General features: G+C 42.6%; 1 protein-coding gene across 2 annotated transcripts in view; it reads left to right on the plus strand.

Annotated features, from left to right (window-relative positions):
• The window catches only part of LOC126278338 (trafficking protein particle complex subunit 12), a 134,019-nt gene that overhangs the window by 70,557 nt on the left and 41,287 nt on the right, over window positions 1–22,175 (plus strand). For both annotated transcript variants that reach the window (XM_049978375.1, XM_049978376.1), the window contains exons 6-7: window positions 5,797–5,943; window positions 15,041–15,213. In XM_049978375.1, the coding sequence (XP_049834332.1) occupies window positions 5,797–5,943; window positions 15,041–15,213 (320 nt within the window). The remainder of the gene's footprint in view (window positions 1–5,796; window positions 5,944–15,040; window positions 15,214–22,175) is intronic.

A 22,175-nucleotide genomic window follows, 5' to 3' on the forward strand; every position in this document is an offset into this window, starting at 1 on the left:
CCTCTCCATGAACTATAATTCCCTTTCGACATTTTTCCTAGCTTTGTTAACTTGTTGTTCATCATACAAGTTGAATAACATGAGGGATTACATACAGTCTCCCACCCTTCTTGACTACGGTTTCCTTTTCATATCCTTTGCCTTTTATAACTGCAGTCTTGTTTTTGTACAAGTTGTAGACAACCTTTCACCCCCTGTATTTTATGCCTGCTACTGTAAAAATATTAAAGAGTATATTTCAGTTAACATTGTCAAAAGCTTTATCTAAATCTACATATTCTATAAACTTAAGTTTACATTTCTTTAATCTATCTTCAAACATACATCATAGCGTTAGTATTGTCTCAGATATTCCTGTATTTCTCTGGAGCTGAAACTGGTCTTCACAGAGGCTAGCTTCTACCAGTTTTTCCGTTCCTCTGTAAATAATTGGCATCATTGTTTTACTGTCATGAATTATTAAACTGATAGTTCAGTAGTATTCATACCTGTTATCACTTAATTTCCTTGGAACTGGAATTATTATATTCTTCTTGAAGTCTGATGGTATGTTGACTGTCTCATATATCTTCCATACCAAGAAGAATAGTTTTGTGGTGATGGGTTCTCTATGAATATGAATAATTCTGAGGGAATTTCATTGACAATAGGTGTGTTGTTTCAACTTATGTCTTTCATGCTCTGGCAAATTCTCATGGTGGCTTATGTCCCAGCTCATGTTCATCTATTTCCACTGCTCTTTCTATAATATTGTCTTGAACATTCATTTCTCTGATATGGACCTTCTGTGTATTCCCTTTCACTTCTTTACTTATTAGAAGCACCCCAAAAGTAATGAAATCTAATCCAATGAATCAAACAGGATGCTAAACAACTGACTAATATGGTGCATTGCAAACAGCTGTATACAAAACTGGCAGCCTACCACCATGCAATCATATTTAATCAGCCAGGTCGGCTTCTAGATCTATCTTTGAACATGTGTGCTGAAGTAGAGCCTACTTGATTTTATTACGAGAAATTGAGACAGTATCTGCCTAAATAATTATTGGGAAAGCAAAAATAAATGCTTTTTATTATGAACTTCTGTTATTACATTTAATAATGGAAATTGCATTTCAGATATGTTCTTCTTGTGAAATGGAAATATCATGATGTTAGGAATTATTATTCTGAGATCTTAGATATATTTCACTGCCATGAAAAATTATCTCTGTTATGGATATTAAATTTTTTCTTTCTGGCTTGAAATAAATGAAAAATTCTTTTAATTCTGAAATATTACTTTATCAATCTCATGCCAAAGTTAATACAAGCTGCTGCTAGAGTGCTTTTACGTAAAGATAAATTTTCAACAATCAAAGATAATCATGCTGTGTTAACTGAAAATTAGATATTGTAAATAATTTAAAAATGCAAGTTGTTGATAATGCAGAGTGCAATAAATGAAAGAAAATTAATTTTAAGGTACCTTTGAAATTAAATTAAAATACCACTTGAGCCTCCACCCATACAAAGCACTGTCCACATGTACATAAATATTAAGGAGAGGAAAAGGTTTCCATTTCAAAGCAAGAACAAATTTTTAGAATTCTGCATTGATAATTATTATTTAATGGTAATTCAACTTACATGAATAAGTAGCAAGCCTCTATACAGCAAATGGCATACAGAGGCACAAGCACAAGTCTAGACAAGTGCCGAGCAACAAAATCAAAAAGACAAATGATGAGAGAGAGAGATAATGTGTTGTCTTTGTCGTAATCCATGTAGTCTTTACATGTCACTGAGAAATCTAAAGTTTCAATACACTACTTGTGATAAATATTCTTTGTTAAGCGTATATCACTGCAATTATTTATACCACTAATTAGAGGCATCACACAACTACTAGCATTGTGAACACCTTGGATGCTAAGGTTGAGAGTCTGTACCTCAGGACAACCTATACAACTCACTAACAACTTCTTCTGGGCAGAAAACAAAAGTTAACCTGTGGAATGATGTTGGGGGCATGCCTTATTTTAATTTACCTGTAATATTACGCAAACAAAGTCAGCATTAAAAAAAAAAAAAAAAAAAAAAAAAAAAAACTTAATGAAACTGCATCTACAAATTTACAGATGTTGTCCTTTTTGCCTGCACTACTTGTGTTTTGGAATTCTTTGAGCAGAAAAGTCAAAAGTGGTAGTTCATATATAATGGAAAGTCCAGGATTAAATAAAACAATGTTATGAAAAGGATATATTGCTACTCACTATACACAGGCGACATTAACTTGCAGACAGGGGCACAGTGAAAAAGATTGCTATACATGTAAGCTTTCAACTAAGAGGCCTTCTTCTGAATTATTAGGTCTACAACTTTATTTCTACAATTTTTCTTGAAGTTCAAGGCTTTATTGTGAAAAGCTTACAAAAAAATTTCAATTCAAAGCTTTGGCTGGCAACTACTTCTCCCATCTTATGAGCCTCATACAAATACAATGGCAGGAGAATGGGGCGTCTTTTGAAGAGATCCATGAAACTGATCCAGATTTGCAGTTGTTTACATGACCGGAAGTGCTGATCAATCAGGCCATGTGCCATTAATTTAAATAGGTGGTAGTCGGAGTGAGCAGTGTCTGGAGAATATGATGAGAGAGAGTACTTTCCATTTCAGCATTTTCAAAAAGGTTTGCTGGGTTTTGCAACACGGGGTCAAGCATTGTCATTGTGCAAAATCACCTTTTTGTATCTATTGCTGTAATTTGGCCATTTGTCTTTCCGTGTTTGGCTCATGCATCAATTGATTTTACGTTTGATGATCTCCTGAGAGTGTCTCCCCTGCGGGTCCGGGGGTTAGAATAGGCCTGTCGTACGAGGTGACTAAAAGGAGCTTCACATGTTTCGGCCTTTATGTGTTGTTCCCTTATAGGGTTTGACCTCTACTATTCAAAATTTTTCCGAAGAGCGACCAATTGGGGAATAGCACCTTACAAGGTGCATAGTGTCCATCATGCATTGAGATGTTTAGCCCGCTTTCTCGTTGTCGCATTGCAGTCCTGCCCATTCTCCATCTCCTGGGCGAGGACACCTTCCTGGGTGTGTTTTCCACCATGAACTATGCAGTGTCGATTTCTGAGTCGACGATGACCATGGACTTCATTGCACCTGATATCCAGCACAGTAGCAAGTCCCTTGTGGTGGGGCCACCATGCACGCTGTTGGCTGATGCCTGCACCGTTAACTCCCCACCTATGCCCATCGCCCTGGGGCATTGGGACTCCCGCAATGGTCATCCTGCCAGATGGCCTTTGCTGCGGCTGGGTGGCGCACTTGGGGAGGGCCCCTGGTCAGTGTGGCTGGCATCAGGGCGGATGACCCCAGTCACGGGAGTTACTTGCTTGTGACAAGCTGGGGGATGTTTCTGTAACCATCACGCCCCATAAGAGCTTAAATTTGGTCAAGGGTATCATATTTCACAGAGACCTTCTTTTGCAGTCCGATGATGAGCTGCCCCCAACCATCGGGGACATCCGTCCCCACTTCTAAGACTGAGAAGCATCTTCTTTGGCTTTTCTCACTAGAAAGGGGTCCCTTGGGTCACTCCCTTCCCAGGTTTCTGCTAGTGGGGAAGATGATGCCCCACCAGTGGCTGAAGAGCCCAAAAGCAGCTGGTCATAGGGCTTCACGCTCATCCTCAGACCCGGAGACTGAGCTAGTGAAGTCCTCCCAGCCTGGGAAACCCAATGAGCAGAGAGAAAAATCCAAAAAGAAAACCCCTAAGACCAAGAAAATTGCAGTGGCACCACCACCACCACCACCACCACTACCTACAAGCTCTGCGGCTAAGGATGGGGTGGAGATTTTGGCATCTGCTGAGGACCTAGATCTCACCAGACCCTCAGACACAATGGATATAGACTGCTCAGGCAATAAATCAGTGGCAGCAGTTGACTCTGAGGCATAAACTGCTTCATTGAATGTTCCATTCCTTCCCAGTCTCACGATGTCATCCTCCATTCGAAATGCGGTGGTTTTATCCACCGCCTGGCTGAGCTACGGCAACTGCTAAGCTTTACACCTGCTATCTGCATTGCCCTCCAGGAAACCTGGTTCCCAGCAATGCGCACCCCTTCCCTCCGCGGCTCTAAGGGATATTACAGGAACCGTAGCCACTACAATCGAGTGTCAGGTGGAGTTTGCATTTATGTCCTAAACTTGGTCTGTAGTGAACATGTGCCCCTTCAAACCCATCTTAAAGCTGTGGCTGTCAGAATAAGAACAACACAGGAAATAACTGTCTGCAATGTATATCTTCCTCCAGATGGTGCAAAACCCCAGAATGTATTAGCTGCACTGATTGATCAACTCCATAAACCTTTCCTACTTCTGGGAGATTTCAATGCCCATAACCTCTTGTGGGGTGGTATCATGCTTACTGGCTGAGGCAGAGATGTCAAAACTTTACTATCACAATTCGACCTGTGCCTCTTAAATACTGTGGCTGCCACACATTTCAGTGTGGCTCATGGTAGTTACTCGGCCATTGATTTATCAATTTGTAGCCCAGGACTTGTCCCATGTATCCATTGGGGAGGACATGACGAACTGTGTGGTATTTACCACTTCCCCACCTTCTTGTCACTGCCCCAGGGTCAGGCACATGGATGCCTGCCCATATGGGCTTTAAACAAGGCGGACTGGGGAACTTTCACCTCTGCTGTCACCGCTGAATCTCCCCAACACGTTAACATCGATGTGATGGTTGAGCAGGTGACTAGCCACAATTCTTTCTGTAGCAGAAAACGTGGTCCCTCACTCTTTAGGGTGCCCGAGGCGTTAGGCAGTCCCTTGGTGGTCGCCGGAAGTCGCTGAAGCAATTAAGGAGCATCTGTGAGCTTTACAGCAGCATAAGCGGCACCCTTCCCTGGAGCACCTCATAGCCGTTAAACTGTGCCGTGCCCATGTTCGCTACCTTATCAGACAACGGAAGGAGGAGATATGTCTCCTCCATTGGGTGCCACATGGCACCTTCCCATGTCTGGACAAATATCAAATGTCTTTTTGGCTACCAGACCCCAACAGCTGTCCCTGGTGTTACCATAAATGGCGAATTATGTACTGATGCAAATGCGATCGCCGAGCACTTTTCTGAGCACTTTGCTCGAGCCTCTGCATTGGAGAATTACCCCCCAGCCTTGCACACACTCAAAGCCCCTATTCTAGTTTTCACCTCTCTTCATGATTTTGTTTTGTTATTAACTCAGGTTTTGTGCTAACAGCTAGCCCTGCTCAGAACTTCATGTAAGACTTACGTACTTTTAATCAAAAGGGCTCTGCTTTCTGTATGCCATAGCATTGGTACCTGTCTTTCTGCTTTTGCCAGATTCTTCCCTGTTCTCACAGTTGGAAAAAAATGTCCAGATAACCAGTTTCTTGCAAGTACTGAACCACTGTTGTATATTCATTATTCCATGTGACATCCTGGTCTCAACAGTTTCTGTCCCAAAATGTGGTCACGTTATTGCTAGTACAAGAGTGCAGTATCAGCTTCCCAAAGTTATCCACACAATGCCTGTTTTGTAAGGTATTGTATAGTTCTTGTCTTTTTAGTTTATGCTACTGTAACTTTATATGCAACACCGATGAAGGCAAGAAGCTTACAGTGCACTGTGCTCTTTCTGGTTATACAGAAATCTTTTGAGAACATTTTTTTGTAAATATTCTAAGGATTTCAACCTTTCACATACATTCAACCATATTGTTTGTCCTTTCATTTTATGAATGTATCACCATACCTTTCTTGTTACAGATATTGCGTAACCTGAAGATTGGACTCTGTGAAGATGGGAGTCCTGCAGAGCTGAGTATTACAGATAGAACAGAATCCCAGAAACTTTGGAAAGCACGAGAAGCAAGAGTGCTCCATTCTATTATAAACTGTGCAGTTTATCAGAAGGTAGGGTTATGAGGTGACAGGGACTAATTTAGTTATAGCTATATTATTCATAATATGTAGGTATTTAATCTTCTAATGAAGAAGAGTGAGTGTGGAGAACTTAGATAATAATGCACAGCAGCTTTGGTAGACAAGATTGTAGAACAAGCCAGAGACTGTGTTAGCTGATAAATTCAACAATGAGTGAGTTGCCCGTATGAAGCATAATAATAGTAATAATAATAATAATAATAATAATAGTAGTAGTAATGATCACAATGTCACAAATATAGAATACATCACATATGTTCAGCATCAGAAAGATTCACATTAAGCAGAAAGGAAGGAGGAAGGGTAAGGAGTCATTCCAATCCCGGGAGTGGAAAGACGTGCGGATGGATATGTGTGTGTGTGCGAGTGTACACCTGTCCTTTTTTCCCCCTAAGGTAAGTCTTTCCGCTCCCGGGATTGGAATGACTCCTTACCCTCTCCCTTAAAACCCACATCCTTTCGTCTTTCCCTCTCCTTCCCTCTTTCCTGAAGAAGCAACCGTCGGTTGCGAAAGCTAGAAATCCTGTGTGTGTGTTTGTGTGTTTTATTTATTGTGCCTATCTACCGGCGCAATCCTACATTATGGACAAGTAAACAATTTAAGAAAATTCTTTTTAGAGCGAGCAGAAACTAGCAAAATACACAAAGCAATCACTCATATAAATACATCGGCTACACCACTACAATTTCATAACCACCTCTACAACCCTTTAGATCACATAACATCAACAGATACAAAGAAAGTAAATTGGAAAAAGAAAACACTACGTGGCAAGCACCCGTATCATCTAACACAGCCACACATAGATCAAGACGCATCCAACACATGGCTAAGAAAAGGGAATGTATACAGTGAGACAGAAGGATTCATGATTGCAATACAGGATCAAACAATAAACACCAGATATTACAGCAAGCATATTATTAAAGATCCCAATACCACAACAGATAAATGCAGACTTTGCAAACAACAAATAGAAACAGTAGATCACATCACAAGTGGATGTACAATACTAGCAAATACAGAATACCCCAGAAGACATGACAATGTAGCAAAAATAATACATCAACAACTCGCCATACAACATAAACTAATAAAACAACACATTCCCACATACAAGTATGCACCACAAAATGTACTGGAGAATGATGAATACAAATTATACTGGAACAGAACCATTATAACAGATAAAACAACACCACATAACAAACCTGACATCTTACTCACCTATACAAAGAAGAAATTAACACAACTAATCGAAATATCCATACCCAATACAACAAATATACAGAAGAAGACAGGCGAAAAAATTGAAAAATACATCCAACTGGCTGAGGAAGTCAAGGACATGTGGCATCAGGATAAAGTTGACATACCGATTATACTATCAACTACAGGAGTCATACCATACAATATCCACCAGTACATCAACACAATACAGCTACATCCAATCCTGTATATACAACTACAGAAATCTGTAATTATTGATACTTGTTCGATTACCCAAAAGTTCCTAAATGCAATGTAACATATACCGTACAGTTAAAAAGGAGTCACGCTTGATCAAGGTCTGCTTCACCTTCCATTTTTAACCAGACATAACATCTGAGACAGGAAAGAGAAATAATAATAGTACTACGGTCATGTCTATGAGAAAGTTGCACTCGGTTACAACACAAAATCTGTATCCATGGCGTCATGGATGAGTGTTGTACAAGAGTGTAAAATTAAATAATAGTATTATTTAAGTGCACTCTACATATAACTTGAATTCTATGCAAGTTGCTGGCACAAAGATACCCTCAACCACAATGCGAGCTAACAGACTTATAGCCCTACTGTTGCAAAAATTCCATCCACTCTCCTCCTCCTCCTCCTCCTCCTCCTCCTCCTCCTCCTATCATCCTTTTTTTCTCCTCCGCCATCTCTTCCTTAATTCCTCTATCCTTTTCCAGGCATTATGAAGCTCTGTACTCTAAAACTGTTGCAAAAGCCATATACTACTGTTTTAGTGACATTTTTGTGAAACTTCTGGGGCGTACAACTAGTCATAGCAGTTGTACATTCCTTTTTATTATGTGATCAAACACCCAAATAATAATAGTAATAATAATAATAATAATAATAATAATAGACTTCAGTTCTCTGCCTAGTTTTTGTAGTAAATAGATGCTATTTTCCACTTCAGCTGGTAATATCAACATCATGTGGAGAACAAATCTGGAAAACAATTCCTTATGGTTTGGGAGTACCAAGTGAGATGGTGCAGTGGTAATACACTGTACTTGTATGTTGAGGACAGTGGTTCAAGTCTTTGTCAAGCCAACCAGATTTAGTTTTTATGCAATTTTCCTAAATTGTGTAAGACAAATGCTGGAATGATTTTTTTGAAAATGGTCATCTGATTTCTATCCCAAAATCGAACTTATATATATCATCAGCCCTTAGGACATACAGGACCGAAGGCTTGATAATCACATGAAGAGAGATCAGGATTATAAGATGGGTGCCCAAGTGTCTGCATCTTCGGGTGGCACAACTTCTGTGTCCTAACATTTGGAATATGGGGACTTGGCTGTCTTGAAGAAGAACCTCCACCACCACCGCCACCACCACCACCACCACCCACAATGGTGGTGTTTGATAGACATGCTGCCCAATACACATTCTTTGTTCTCTGATCAATGTCTACCAGTGTTTGTCCTTCGGTACCCAAGAAAAGAATAACAGCACATTATTAATGTTTGGACGCATTTGGTAATAATGCTGCCATAGTTCATATTTTTGCATTTGCTGTACATTTGTCAGAAAGACATAAATGTCACAATAACCCCTTGACTACATGTCATTGCTTATACACCTGCATTGGAGTTGTGCTACTTTGCATATATGCTGCAGAAATGCCCTCAAATGGAGATTTCTGATTTCCACCTAATAGTGTATCAGATGTAAATAGTTGGTATCTTTGTACCAAAGTTATGTTTAAGCTCATTTCATTTTACTTTCACATTTTGTGCAGCAGTATTAGATTAAATAAAAGTTGGATTTTCATAACTAATTAATTTTACAAGCTGTACTTGAAATTAATTATGAAAATTCAGCTAAAAAGATCAACCAAGTATAAGACTGTGGCAATGTATGACATTTAATTGCACAATTAAACATGTTCTCATTACTGCAAATGTGCCAGCCCTGGGTGAACAGACTGTGTAGGAGTGATTTTTTTTTTGGGGGGGTGCAAAGGGTGACAGCTGTCAAAATGCAGGTACTGTTGTTGATTAGTGGGTCTGATGGAGCCATCAGGAAAACTTTGACAGTGAAAAATGATGTTTTAGAAACAGTACACTCAATGTCATAACACTCATATTAACAATACAGTTTTAAAGTGCAGTATATATTGCCACATAATGAAGCTGTATCCAATACTGTACTAGTTTCCAAGGGAATAGAAAATGCAGTCACCATGATGCATAGAAGAGGCCAATGAGAGTGTGGTACACATTTTATTAGGTGCTTCCAACAATAGGGCTTCTGTTGACTATATCTACATTAAATTATTTAGGAGCCTCTTAATGAATAGCAGAAGTGTTAAGATGATGACAGGCACACACAAAAGTAAAATCCTGTGATCACGAGAGGTAATGTGTGTGTCTGTGGGGTGAGAAGGATCTGGGGTAAGATGTCGCTGAAGAATGTGACTCAGTTGCCCAAGTCCATGGTGATATTGGGTGATGAGGGGGGCGTTCCTTTAAAGTTGTTTCTTGGAGGTGGTGCAAGGATGTGGGATAATATAGCACAGGACATCTGTTTGTGGACTATGGCTGGGGGTGGGAGGGTTGGAGGGGGGAGTTTAGTCCCCGTCTGTGAAAGCCCTCATGAGACCTACAGCTGTATAAGGGCGATTGATTGAGTGCTTTATTTGTGTGTGTGTGTGTGTGTGTGTGTGTGTGTGTGTGTGTGTGTGTGTGTGTGTGGGCGGGCACACACGCGCACACGCAAAGGGCGCCAGCTGTCAAAATTCAGGTACTGTTGTTGATTAATGGGTCTAATATAGACAGAGCATGAATAAAGCCATCAGAGTGGTGGAGTCTGATGTCCAGGAAGATGATACACTGTTTCCAGGATGATTAGCTAAAACAGATGGAAGAGTAGGTATTTATTTTCAAACAATATATGAGAATTCAGTCCGGTAATATTTACAGTGACCACCGACATTTCAGCAGGAATACACCCGCCATTTTCAAGGCACAAATTGCCAGCAAGGACTAATGAACTAGTTGGCCTAATGTTTGTACATGCCTGAGTTAGATGGGAATGTGTGTCATAACTGTGTATGGTCTACATGATTTCTTATATCACGCTGATGATAGCTGCACTTTCTGTTGAAATCTAGATCTGCAATGGAACAAAAACAACAGATGACATTAGGACTGATGACCTTCTTTCTTTTCTGAATCACATCATGGTTGGGCACAATCATTCCCAAGGAACTGGACAATATTTCCTATAGATGGCCAATATACATTTGGCACTGAAGGGTGCCATGTGGATGCCCGTGGTTGTGCGATGGATTTGTTTTTATACCTTCCCAACAAAGGAGAAGTAGCTGTGTATGAGGGTACAGTTGATAATGTGTATAAAGAATGAGGTAGTAGGTTTGGAGTTGGAAGTTAATTGGGAGAGTAGTGTTGTATAACAACAAGGCTGTGACTGTGAGACATGTTGGTGTGTAGGGAGGTGGCATAAGCAGTGATAAATAGGCAACCAGCTGGTAAGGTGGAGATGATTGAGAATCGGAAAAAGAAGTGTTTATTATCTTTCATGCAGAAAGGTAGGCTTTGGGCAGTTGGTTGGAGATATTGGTCAACAATAACAGAAATTCTTATCAGTGGGGAGCTCAGTAACTAACAACAGTGAGGCTTTGGGCAGTTGGTTGGAGATATTGGTCAACAATAACAGAAATTCTTATCAGTGGGGAGCTCAGTAACTAACAACAGTGAGGCTTCTGGGATTTTTGGACTCATGGATTTTGGTGAGCGCATAGAAGGTAGATGTGTGAGGTGCCATAGGGTTGGGGAGGGAAATGTACTCATAGGAGACATTGTGGGATAGACCTAAGGGCTCCAGTAGGAATTGAAGGCTATGTTCAACTTAAAAGATGGGAACACAATGGCAGATCTTATAGGTGGAGGACTGACACAGTCGGTGGGTGCCTCCTGACAGGTAGTCATAAGGGTTCATCACAACAGTGGTGAAGTCATGTCTGCATGGAGGATAATTGACTTTCCTCTGTTGACAAGTTAATGTCCTTAGGGTGGGGCCTGGGGAAGGATGGTGAGGCCTATTGGAGGTGAAAAATTCTTGGAAGGTGGTTAGGAGGTAGGGGGGTGTCACAATTTTGTGATTGTATGAATTGATATAGGCTGGTGTTTCCTATCTGCCACATCCTCCAAAACTCCTTCTCAGTCCTCCATAAAGTCCAGAAGCCAGATATAGCCAAAACATTGTTGTTAACCTTTCCACCGCTAACCTCAGTCGTCCAGAAATTTCAGTTCTCTACAGAGGCCTCAACTTCAGCCCACACCCATGTTTAACCATACTGGACTAATCAAGACCTACTCACCTTCTCCTGATTGCGTCACTGAAAATACAACCAGTCCTTGTAACCAAAGCCAACATACTCCCAACCTTGAACCTTGCCTTTTCCAGTTAATCCTAAAGTCCAAATGTGGCCCTCCTCCCCTTCCCACCCATCCACCCTTGGTTACCTTTTAGGAATTCCCCAACTCGAACTTTGCCTCACCACCCATCCTCCATCCTTCCCAAGAAAACAGACCTGCCAATAGAAGGGGCAACCATTCAGAACCTCAAAATAAACACTGTTTTAATCATCCAACCTGTGAAAAAAGACTCGAGCACTGTCATGAAAAATCACAGTGATTGCCTGACAGTAGGCTGTCACCAACTGTTCAACTTTTCCACCTACAAGCTCTACCATAGTGATCCCATCCCGTAAGTCCAACATAACCTCCAGTATCCAACGAATACCTTATAAACACATCACAGAATCTCTCCCCCTTAGTTCATCTCCCTCTTCACCCTAATGACACCTGCTCACCCAACTTCTACATGTTCCCCAAAACCTACAAACCCAATCATCCCGGAAGCCCTATTTAGCTGGTTATTGTGGTCCCACTAAAAGAAGTTCAACTCTTGTTGACCAACACTTCCAATCAAATGCTCAAAGGCTAGCCTCTCACATCAAAGATACTGACCTGTTCTTTCATTGACTCTCAGCCATCCCTACCTCTTTACCACCTTGACCTCTACACATTCCCATTCCCATAAACACCAGCATCCCTAATACTGATGGCCTTGCCACCATCAAGTATTACCTCTCCCAACATCAGTCAGGCTCCAAACCCACCATCTTATTTCTCATACAACTTGCCTATTATATTCTCATGCAAAACTACTTTCCCTTTGAGGAAAGCCATGGCCACCACATGACATCCTTCTATGCACCAACCCAACCCCCCCCCCCCCCCTCCCCTTTTTTTCATCTCAAGGAAACCTTCCTAGCCTCTCGAACACCCAAGCCCCTTGCCTGGTGTAGATTCATTGATGATGTCTTCATGGGCTGGACTCAGGGACAAGACATACTATCCTCATTCCCTCACAGCCTCAGTACCTTCTCTCTCATCTGTTTTACCTGGTCCTCTTTAGCTCAACATACCACCTTCACCTCTCTGATGGGTCCATCCACATGTCTGTCCATATTAAACTCACTAACCACCAACAGTACCTGCATTTTAACAGCTGTTACCCCTTCCACACCAAAAACATCATCCCCCATACAGCTCATCTGCCTGTGGATGGTGTATCTACAATGACAAAGATTCCCTTGTCCAATATGCTGAAGGCCTCATGAGGGTCTTCATAGACAGGCGCTACCATGCAACCATAGTCCAAAAATAGATTTCCCTTGCCATACCCTCACACATCCCTACCTCTCCCACCACCCCCAAGAATCAGCTTCAGAGGAATGCCCACACATCCCACAATATCACTCTGGTCTGAATCATCTGAGCTATGTTCTTTGCCAACAGTTTGATTATCTATTATCAGCTCAGAAATGAGAGACATCATACCCAACAGCCTTCCCACTCACCTTAAAGAGGTATCCATTGCCCTTCCACCATACGCAACATCCTGATCCATCCCTATGTCACTCCCACTCCCGATCCTGCTCCCAATCCATTGCCAATGGCATCATACCCTTGTGGTAGACTTAGGTACAAGATCTTCTTGATTCACCTACCCAACATTTCTACTCAAGTCCTGTCACAAGTTTATCCTGTCCCATCAGACGTAGGGCCACCTGCGAAAACAGCCATATCATATACCAACTCTGCTGCAAACACTACACAGCTTTTTATGTTGGTATGGCCACCAACCAGCTGTCCACCAGGATGAATAGCCTCTGTAAAATTGTTACCAATAACATAGTTAATCACCTGGTTGACACAACATGCAGCTAAGAACAGCAAAAACGACAAATGTTTAAATAGTTGGTCAAAGCAGAAAGTGAAACTTTTCCTATGGAGATGATTAAAGAGGGGCGGGAGGATGGAGGGGGGGAGTAGGTGTCCTGTGGTTATGGAACAACATGAACTGTCGTGTCACTTAGCTGAGCTACCACAATACAGCTCAACAACTGAATAAAGTGTTCAAGAATAGTTGTGTGACTTATATTGTGCTACAAAAATGTTTCTTCACAACACACTGCTTGTAAGAAGCTTTTTAACTTTTGTCTTTTGATATTTAAATTATAAGAAACATAGAAGCTGTATGAAGAGGCTAAGTACCAAAACACTGTTTGGCATAACTGTGGCTCTCTATGAACTAACTGTCAGAGAGAACATTCCTTACCAAAATAAGACAACTAATTTCAAACATGGTGCTTAGTTTAAGAAATACATTTCTGAGAATGTAAGTGTGGAACATAATACTGTATGGAAATGAATCATGGTATGGAGAAAATCGTAAAAGAAGAGAGCAAAGTGTTTGAGATGTGTTATGGAAGGTTACTGATAGGTAAGTGGACATATAAGACAAGAAATTGGAAAGCAAGGGAATATGTGGAAAAAAACTGAATAGAATAAGGGACAGAATGATAATATGTGTTAAGACATTAGGAAATGACTAGGAGTCACAGAAGGCCACAACTGTAGGAGAAGACAAAGATGGGAATATATAACCAACAAATAACTGGGAACTTTCAGTGTAAGTCAGGACTTGATATGAAGAGGTTGGCACGGGAATGGATGTATTGGTTGGCCAATAGGAGACCCACATAATGTTGTAATTAGTCAGTTTCTATAAACAGCTTGTTTGATCGCCAAAACATACAGATTATTTAAATGAAGATAATAATTTATTCTGTTCGTCCCAGTGCTCCTGTATTTAAACATAATGATCTTTCTGAGTTGATGTAAGAAGTTGTTATAGTTGATGTGGGGTTCAACTGCGTTCTCTCAAAGACAAATATCACTGTTAAGTAAACTTCAAGAGTTAAAAATCCTATGAGGATCAAACCAGAGACTTCAGATTTTGGCCATTGTGCATTCTTTGGAAGAACGTCAAACACTGAAGTAGACATTTATAATATGATGAAATTTGATTTTCGTCAAGCTAAGTAGTAACCTGTAAATGTTTCACTGTTGCCATCATACTACACATGCATATGAATTAAACAAATTCTGGTACACTTCTCAGCTTAGTTTCATTTATAAATGTGGGAGTTGCATCCACTTGCAATCATAATAATTATTGCTCAATGTAGGCAACAGTTGTTTCGCAAATATATAAGAAAATAATTATAACCACTCCACCTCATTCCTGAAATAGATTAAAGAGCACCTGCTCTTCTATAGTGACATAAACTGTAACATAAAAATATTGCTAAGGAAACAATGCTGCTTACGTTAATCATACTTCTGCACTAAAGTCAAGTCTTGAAACTTACTTTTTTTATAACAACCTTTTTCTGTTTGCTTTTTGCAGGACTACAATCTGGCAGTAGAAGTTATGGAGTTACTGTTAGCAGAGCCCACCTGTACTGGTCATCACAGACGAGCATTGCAGTCTGCTCTAGGCCGTATATTTTTACAGTTGGGAGATGTTGCAGGAGCAGAGAGAAATTTTTCCATTGCTCGAGAATTGCGTCAACAGAGCAGGTAGAATATTGTTTTGCAATTATCGAGTTCTTATTTTATAAAATGACACACACTTTTTATTTATTAATTTACATGCTACAAATAAAGCTGGAGCAATTCAATGTATAGCTCAGGCTGCTTATGTCTTTAAATACATTTGATCTCATTTTCAAACCTGATTTGGTATCTATTTCAGCTTCATATTGTTAATAGCATAGTATTTTGTGTGATTGTCAGTATAACTGATGGAGATCTGTCAAAGGGTGCAATTAAAAGATGTGAACTTTTTTCTTCACAGCAGATATACCTTGAATGCATAGAGAGAACCATATGTAATTGTGTTATAGCTTTCATGTAGGAAGTTAAATGATCACAATATAGTCTTCCTATTTCCACGTATTTATACAGCTAGGTCTATAGTGCATTCTTATATACCTTCAGTTGACGTACCTCATGTTTGGTCTCTGATGCCATCTCTGCTTTTAGATAATCAGTAGCACAAGTTTATCACATGATCGTCAGTTTGATGTCTTCATTTACCTATTGTGTCCATTAATTAGCAAGATAAGGCAAATCGTATTGATAAATGTACCAAATACTATGAGACTCTTGATTGTTGTACACTCTGCAATTAATGCTGTAGTTGTCAAAAGAAAGGTGTAGAAACTCAGGTAATACACAAAATCAATCCAGGTAACACAAATATTGATTTATTCATAAACCTACACTCCTGGAAATTGAAATAAGAACACCGTGAATTCATTGTCCCAGGAAGGGGAAACTTTATTGACACATTCCTGGGGTCAGATACATCACATGATCACACTGACAGAATCACAGGCACATAGACACAGGCAACAGAGCATGCACAATGTTGGCACTAGTACAGTGTATATCCACCTTTCGCAGCAATGCAGGCTGCTATTCTCCCATGGAGACGATCGTAGAGATGTTGGATGTAGTCCTGTGGAACGGCTTGCCATGCCATTTCCACCTGGCGCCTCAGTTGGACCAGCGTTCGTGCTGGACGTGCAGACAGCGTGAGACAACGCTTCATCCAGTCCCAAACATGCTCAATGGGGGACATATCCGGAGATCTTGCTGGCCAGGGTAGTTGACTTACACCTTCTAGAGCACGTTGGGTGGCACGGGATACATGCGGACATGCATTGTCCTGTTGGAACAGCAAGTTCCCTTGCCGGTCCAGGAACGGTAGAACGATTGGTTCGATGACGGTTTGGATGTACCGTGCACTATTCAGTGTCCCCTCGATGATCACCAGAGGTGTATGGCCAGTGTAGGAGATCGCTCCCCACACCATGATGCCATGTGTTGGCCCTGTGTGCCTCGGTAGTATGCAGTCCTGATTGTGGCGCTCACCTGCACGGCGCCAAACACGCATACGACCATCATTGGCACCAAGGCAGAAGCGACTCTCATCGCTGAAGACGACACGTCTCCATTCGTCCCTCCATTCACGCCTGTCGCGACACCACTGGAGGCGGACTGCACGATGTTGGGGCATGAGCGGAAGACGGCCTAATGGTGTGCGGGACCGTAGTCCAGCTTCATGGAGACGGTTGCGAATGGTCCTCGCCGATACCCCAGGAGCAACAGTGTCCCTAATTTGCTGGGAAGTGGCGGTGCGGTCCCCTACGGCACTGCGTAGGATCCTACGGTCTTGGCGTGCATCTGTGCGTCGCTGCGGTCCGGTCCCAGGTCGACGGGCACGTCCACCTACCGCCGACCACTGGCGACAACATCAATGTACTGTGGAGACCTCACGCCCCACGTGTTGAGCAATTCGGCAGTACGTCCACCCGGCCTCCTGCGTGCCCACTATACGCCCTCGCTCAAAGTCCGTCAACTGCACATACGGTTCACGTCCACGCTGTCGTGGCATGCTACCAGTGTTAAAGACTGCGATGGAGCTCCGTATGCCACGGCAAACTGGCTGACACTGACGGTGGCGGTGCACAAATGCTGCGCAGCTAGCGCCATTCGACGGCCAACATCGCGGTTCCTGGTGTGTCCGCTGTGCCGTGCGTGTGATCATTGCTTGTACAGCCCTCTCGCAGTGTCTGGAGCAAGTATGGTGGGTCTGACACACCGGTGTCAATGTGTTCTTTTTTCCATTTCCAGGAGTGTATGAAAAATCACAGAATAAGCCTCTCGTGACTCAGCATGTAACAAGAGAAAAGAATCTTACAGAAGATGCGACATAACTATACACACAGCAACTGATATGAGTGCTACATACTAAAGAACATAGTGAGGGTGAGTCGGAGCCACTCTGTGTATATATCGGCATGAGTCAAATGATAGACGGTATGGCAGAGACGTGCTGTATGCACGCTTCCTACAGGCACCATATAGTGGCTATCCCACACTGATACAGTTGGCAATTGATTTAAGTACACATGCATGGCAACACTATACTCGGAACACTCTGACTCAAATGCACTAGTGGCAGGATACATCGCACCTCTCCCTCATGCAATTCATTTGCAGAGTACAGGCTTGGCGACCCCAGGTTCCTGAACTACGGACTGGTAAATGCTGCCAATCTCCTGTTACTTAAGCTCTGGACAGGCTTCAACGACCAGTGTATGGTGCAGCAGTGGAACATTCTGTGTCACAGGGAATGGGAATCTTGACTTGACTGCTTGGATTTCAGAATGGGTAAAAACCTATATAAAAAACCTCAATCTAAAGGTTTGCTGCGCAGTGATGAGATGCGTGGCTGTTGAGGTAGAACAGTTGTTAGCAGCAACCTCTGGGGGACCTGCCAGCACCTCAGTTGTATAAGGCTTACTGAGGCTCGTGGAGCTCTGTCTGAGTGGACCCTTGTTTGCCTAGCTGCTCATGGGACTGAGATGAAACCCCCGAAATCGTCTTCTTCTCCTTCCACTGGGAAGAGTGTATTGCCTGGAATTATTCACACCCAATCCTCCAAACAAATGAGGGAGGCTAGCCCCTCTGATAATCCGCATCAGTTGAATTATAGTAACAGGGCTGAAGGAGTCATAAACCAAAATCAGTTTTTGGTCATTAAGAGGAAGGAGGGGATGTTGAAAATAGTGTCCCCCTTCTATATCCAAAAGGCTTGGAAAGACTTGCTGGAAGCCGGAAGTCTATTAAGCAGCTGTGGAATGATTCCCTATTGGTTGAGATTAACAGGGCAAAGCAGGTGTAACTACTTACAAAGACCAAAAACTTGGGTGAATATGATGTAACTGTTGAACTACTTAACTCCCTTAACTCTACCAAGGGTGTGGTCACATGCTGTGACATTATGAATATAGACATAGCCTAACTTAAACAGGAATGGGCATTACAGGGGATTGTGGACATAGAGCAAAGGATGCATAGGACTAATGGAGAAATTGAGAAGACCATCAGCTTCATTGGGAGCCACCAAGTCTGGAGCTGAGACTGCCCTGTTTTTGCAGAGGAACGAAAAATTCAGGAACTAAGTCACCAAGCAATCCCTTATGCTGAAGCCATATAGGAATATTAGGTGACGAAAACTCCCATATTTCCCACTTCTTATGCTTCCGTGGTGCAGAAACCTATTCCTAAGGTTGACGCCTCAACGCAGACGTTGTCCAGTGTACAACCATCCATCACCAGCACCTGTACTTGCATGTGTAAGCAATCCAAACAGCTGCCACAAGAAAGACCAGCAACAGTTCCATAGTGAGTGTCAAGAAGCCACACAAGCAGAGTGCCTCTCAATGTCCCCTTTCCAATTCATCCTCGAAGGGACAGGGTGCGAGGAAAGGTTCATGACGTTCGGGTCAAAAGCTGTCCTGAGCGTCGTCAGATGTCATTCTTTCATGTCTGACAGAATAGGAGGACATTATGCATTTAGATGCCTTGGATCCAGGCAGTGTGTCCACTCCCCCTCACTCTACAAGTGCTTCACCTCCGCGGTGCAAAGACAGAAGTACATTAAAACCACACGGTGAAATGGCTCCCATCCTACAGTGGAATCAGCACAGGTTCAGGATGCATGTGGAGGAACCACATCAATGAAAGGGCTTCCATCCCACAGTGGAACCAGCAGGGGTTGAGGATGCATGTGGAGGAACTTCGTCTCTTATCTCAGAGTAGACCACTGTGTCTGTGTCTCTAGGAGACTCATTTCCATCAATCATACGCCCCCAAGCCACGATTTTATGTGCTCCACAAAATGGATGACCTGAGTGGAGAGCGAGCTAAAGGAGGTGTGGCTATTTTCATCAGTACTGGCTACCACTCCTTGCCTCTTTCACTTACGATGACTTAACAAGCAGTTGCTGTATCAATTCGTGTGCATTGTCTGTTGACAATATGTTCCCTTTACTTGCTCCCACATGGTGAACTTGATTAAGAGGACCTAACTGATCTTATTACGCTGCCCCCCTCCCCCGCCTCTTCCTCATCTGTGGTGATTTTAATGCACATAGTGGCTCTACAACTACCTGCCCCAAACTAAGCAATTGAGACACTTCTGATGTCATCATGCACATACTTGCTAAATGCAGGACAGAGCACTCACTTCTGCACAGCAAATGGGTCATTCTCTGCCATTGATCTCTCGCTTTTCTCTCCAGCTCTTGCTCTCACTGCTCAGTGAGAAGTGGATTCAAGTGCCTGATGAAGTGGAACCCAAAAGGAAACTGCCACGATGGGTGCTCGGTAGAGCCGATTGGACACTTTATAGCCAGTTGGCCCAGTTCGAATATTGTGCAAATGTTGAGGCATGGGTGGATCATATTATCAGAGTGATTCACCATGCCACTGCAGCATCCATTCCACAGTCCATGGGACAACAGAAGAGGCAACCTGCCCATTGGTGGAATGCTGAATGCTGCTATTTTCTCCGGACCAGGCATGTGGCTCTGCATAGGTTCAAGTGTCGGCCAACTCCAGAGAATCTTGTAGCCTTTCGAGTGGCGAGGGCAAAGTGTCACCAAATTATTTGAGAGAGCAGAAAGAGATCGTGGAAGCAGTTTCTTAACACCATTAAGCATTCCACCAAAAGTTCCGTTGTGTGGGAGACCATCAGGAGAATTTCTGGGAGAAAAGGCAGGTGCCCCATGGCTGCTGTAATGGGGAACAGCACTCTCCAAACCAATCTGTGATATGACTTCTGAAATTTTCCCGACGTATTTGTTCTTCTAATAATTTCCGGGTATGCAGCCGGAACCCGTCGACATTCTGCCACGATATTTCGGCCCAGAGACGTCCGGCCATCATCAGGTGAGTACACAACTACTGAAGAGCCCAGGTGCAGTCGCGGTATTTCTACAGCAAAATATCTGGCCTCCTACTAAAGCCGTATGTGGGTAAGTGTTGCCACCATATACGTAATTCCAAGGATTTTGTCAGTCGCTTGAAGGAAGTTAAGCTTAACAGCTCGGATTTATTAGTCAGCTTTGATGTGGTCTCACTATTTACCAAAGTGCCTTTAATGGAATCGTTACATCTTATTGGTAACTTATTCAGTGCAGAAATGACGGCCTTGTTTGAACATATACTCTCCTCAACGTACTTTCTATTCAATGACGAATTCTTTGAACAAACAGACGGCGTCGCCATGGGGAGCCCTTTGTCCCCTGTGGTAGCTAATCTCTTTATGGAGGACTTTGAGGAGAAAGCACTTGAGTCTGCTGTCTTAAAGCCTACGGTCTTCTGGCGGTACGTAGATGATACTTTTGTTGTATGGCCTCATGGCAGACAGGAACTGGAGAAATTCCTTCATCATTTAAACTCTTTACATGAGAACATCAAATTCACGATGGAGATTGAAAAAGATGGCACTTTACCATTTCTAGACGTGCTAGTATGCCGTAAAAATGATGGGTCATTAGGACGTTCTGTGTACAGGAAACCGACTCACACAGATCTGTATCTCCAGGCGTCAAGCTGCCACCACCCAGCACAAACAGCCGGTGTTCTCCGTACCTTAATACATCGAGCGCATATAATATCGGACGATGAAAACCTCCACGCAGAATTAGAACACTTGGAGAAGGTTTTTAAAGAGAATGGCTACACTTCACGCCAAATAAGAAAGGCCATGCGCAACTGTCATAACAAGAAGCAGCGCACTGAGGACGCTGATGACGACTTTAAATCAACTGCGTTTCTTCCATACGCCGGGAATGTGTCGTCGAAAATAGGCCGATTACTGAAGAAGAATAAAATCAAGGTTATCTTCCGTCCACCAGCAAAGAACCGGGCCCTGGTTGGATCCGTTAAAGACGATTTACAACTGAAGAAAGCAGGCGTCTACAAAATTCCCTGTGAATGTGGCTCTGCATATATTGGCCAGACGACAAGAACTGTCCATGCACGATGTACAGAACATGAAAGATACACCCGTCTGCGGCAACCGTCAAAATCGGCAGTAGCAGAGCACTGTATTTCATTGGGACATTCAATGGAATACAATGGAACAAAAATTTTAGCTCCGGTTTCCGGATTTTGGGATTCCGTAATCAAGGAATCAGTGGAAATACGTCTTGCCGATAATCTTATAAATCGTGACAACGGCTTTCAACTGGATAAAACTTGGAATCCTGTTATTAAAATTATACATTCACAGCGGAATAGACAGCGTCATTCGATACTCAATGACTAGATGATCTTTTACTTTCACCACCGAGGGCAGCACGTACAACTCGGCTATGCCGCGCATGTCAACACGTGCGCGAGAATCGGTATAAATACCGCGACTGCACCTGGGCTCTTCAGTAGTTGTGTACTCACCTGATGATGGCCGGACGTCTCTGGGCCGAAATATCATGGCAGAATGTCGACGGGATCCGGCTGCATACCCGGAAATTATTAGAACAATCTGTGATACATTGCCCAGACTGTGGCAGTGTATTTTGCCACAGTTACTGCAACAGCCAACCAGGATCCAGGTTTTCAGCAGCATAGAGAAGTTTCTGAGAGGTGTAGTTTGGACTTCTGGTCCACTTCTGATGAAG

This window comes from Schistocerca gregaria, chromosome 6, assembly GCF_023897955.1.
Source record: "Schistocerca gregaria isolate iqSchGreg1 chromosome 6, iqSchGreg1.2, whole genome shotgun sequence".
Classification (NCBI taxonomy): Eukaryota; Metazoa; Arthropoda; class Insecta; order Orthoptera; family Acrididae; genus Schistocerca; species Schistocerca gregaria.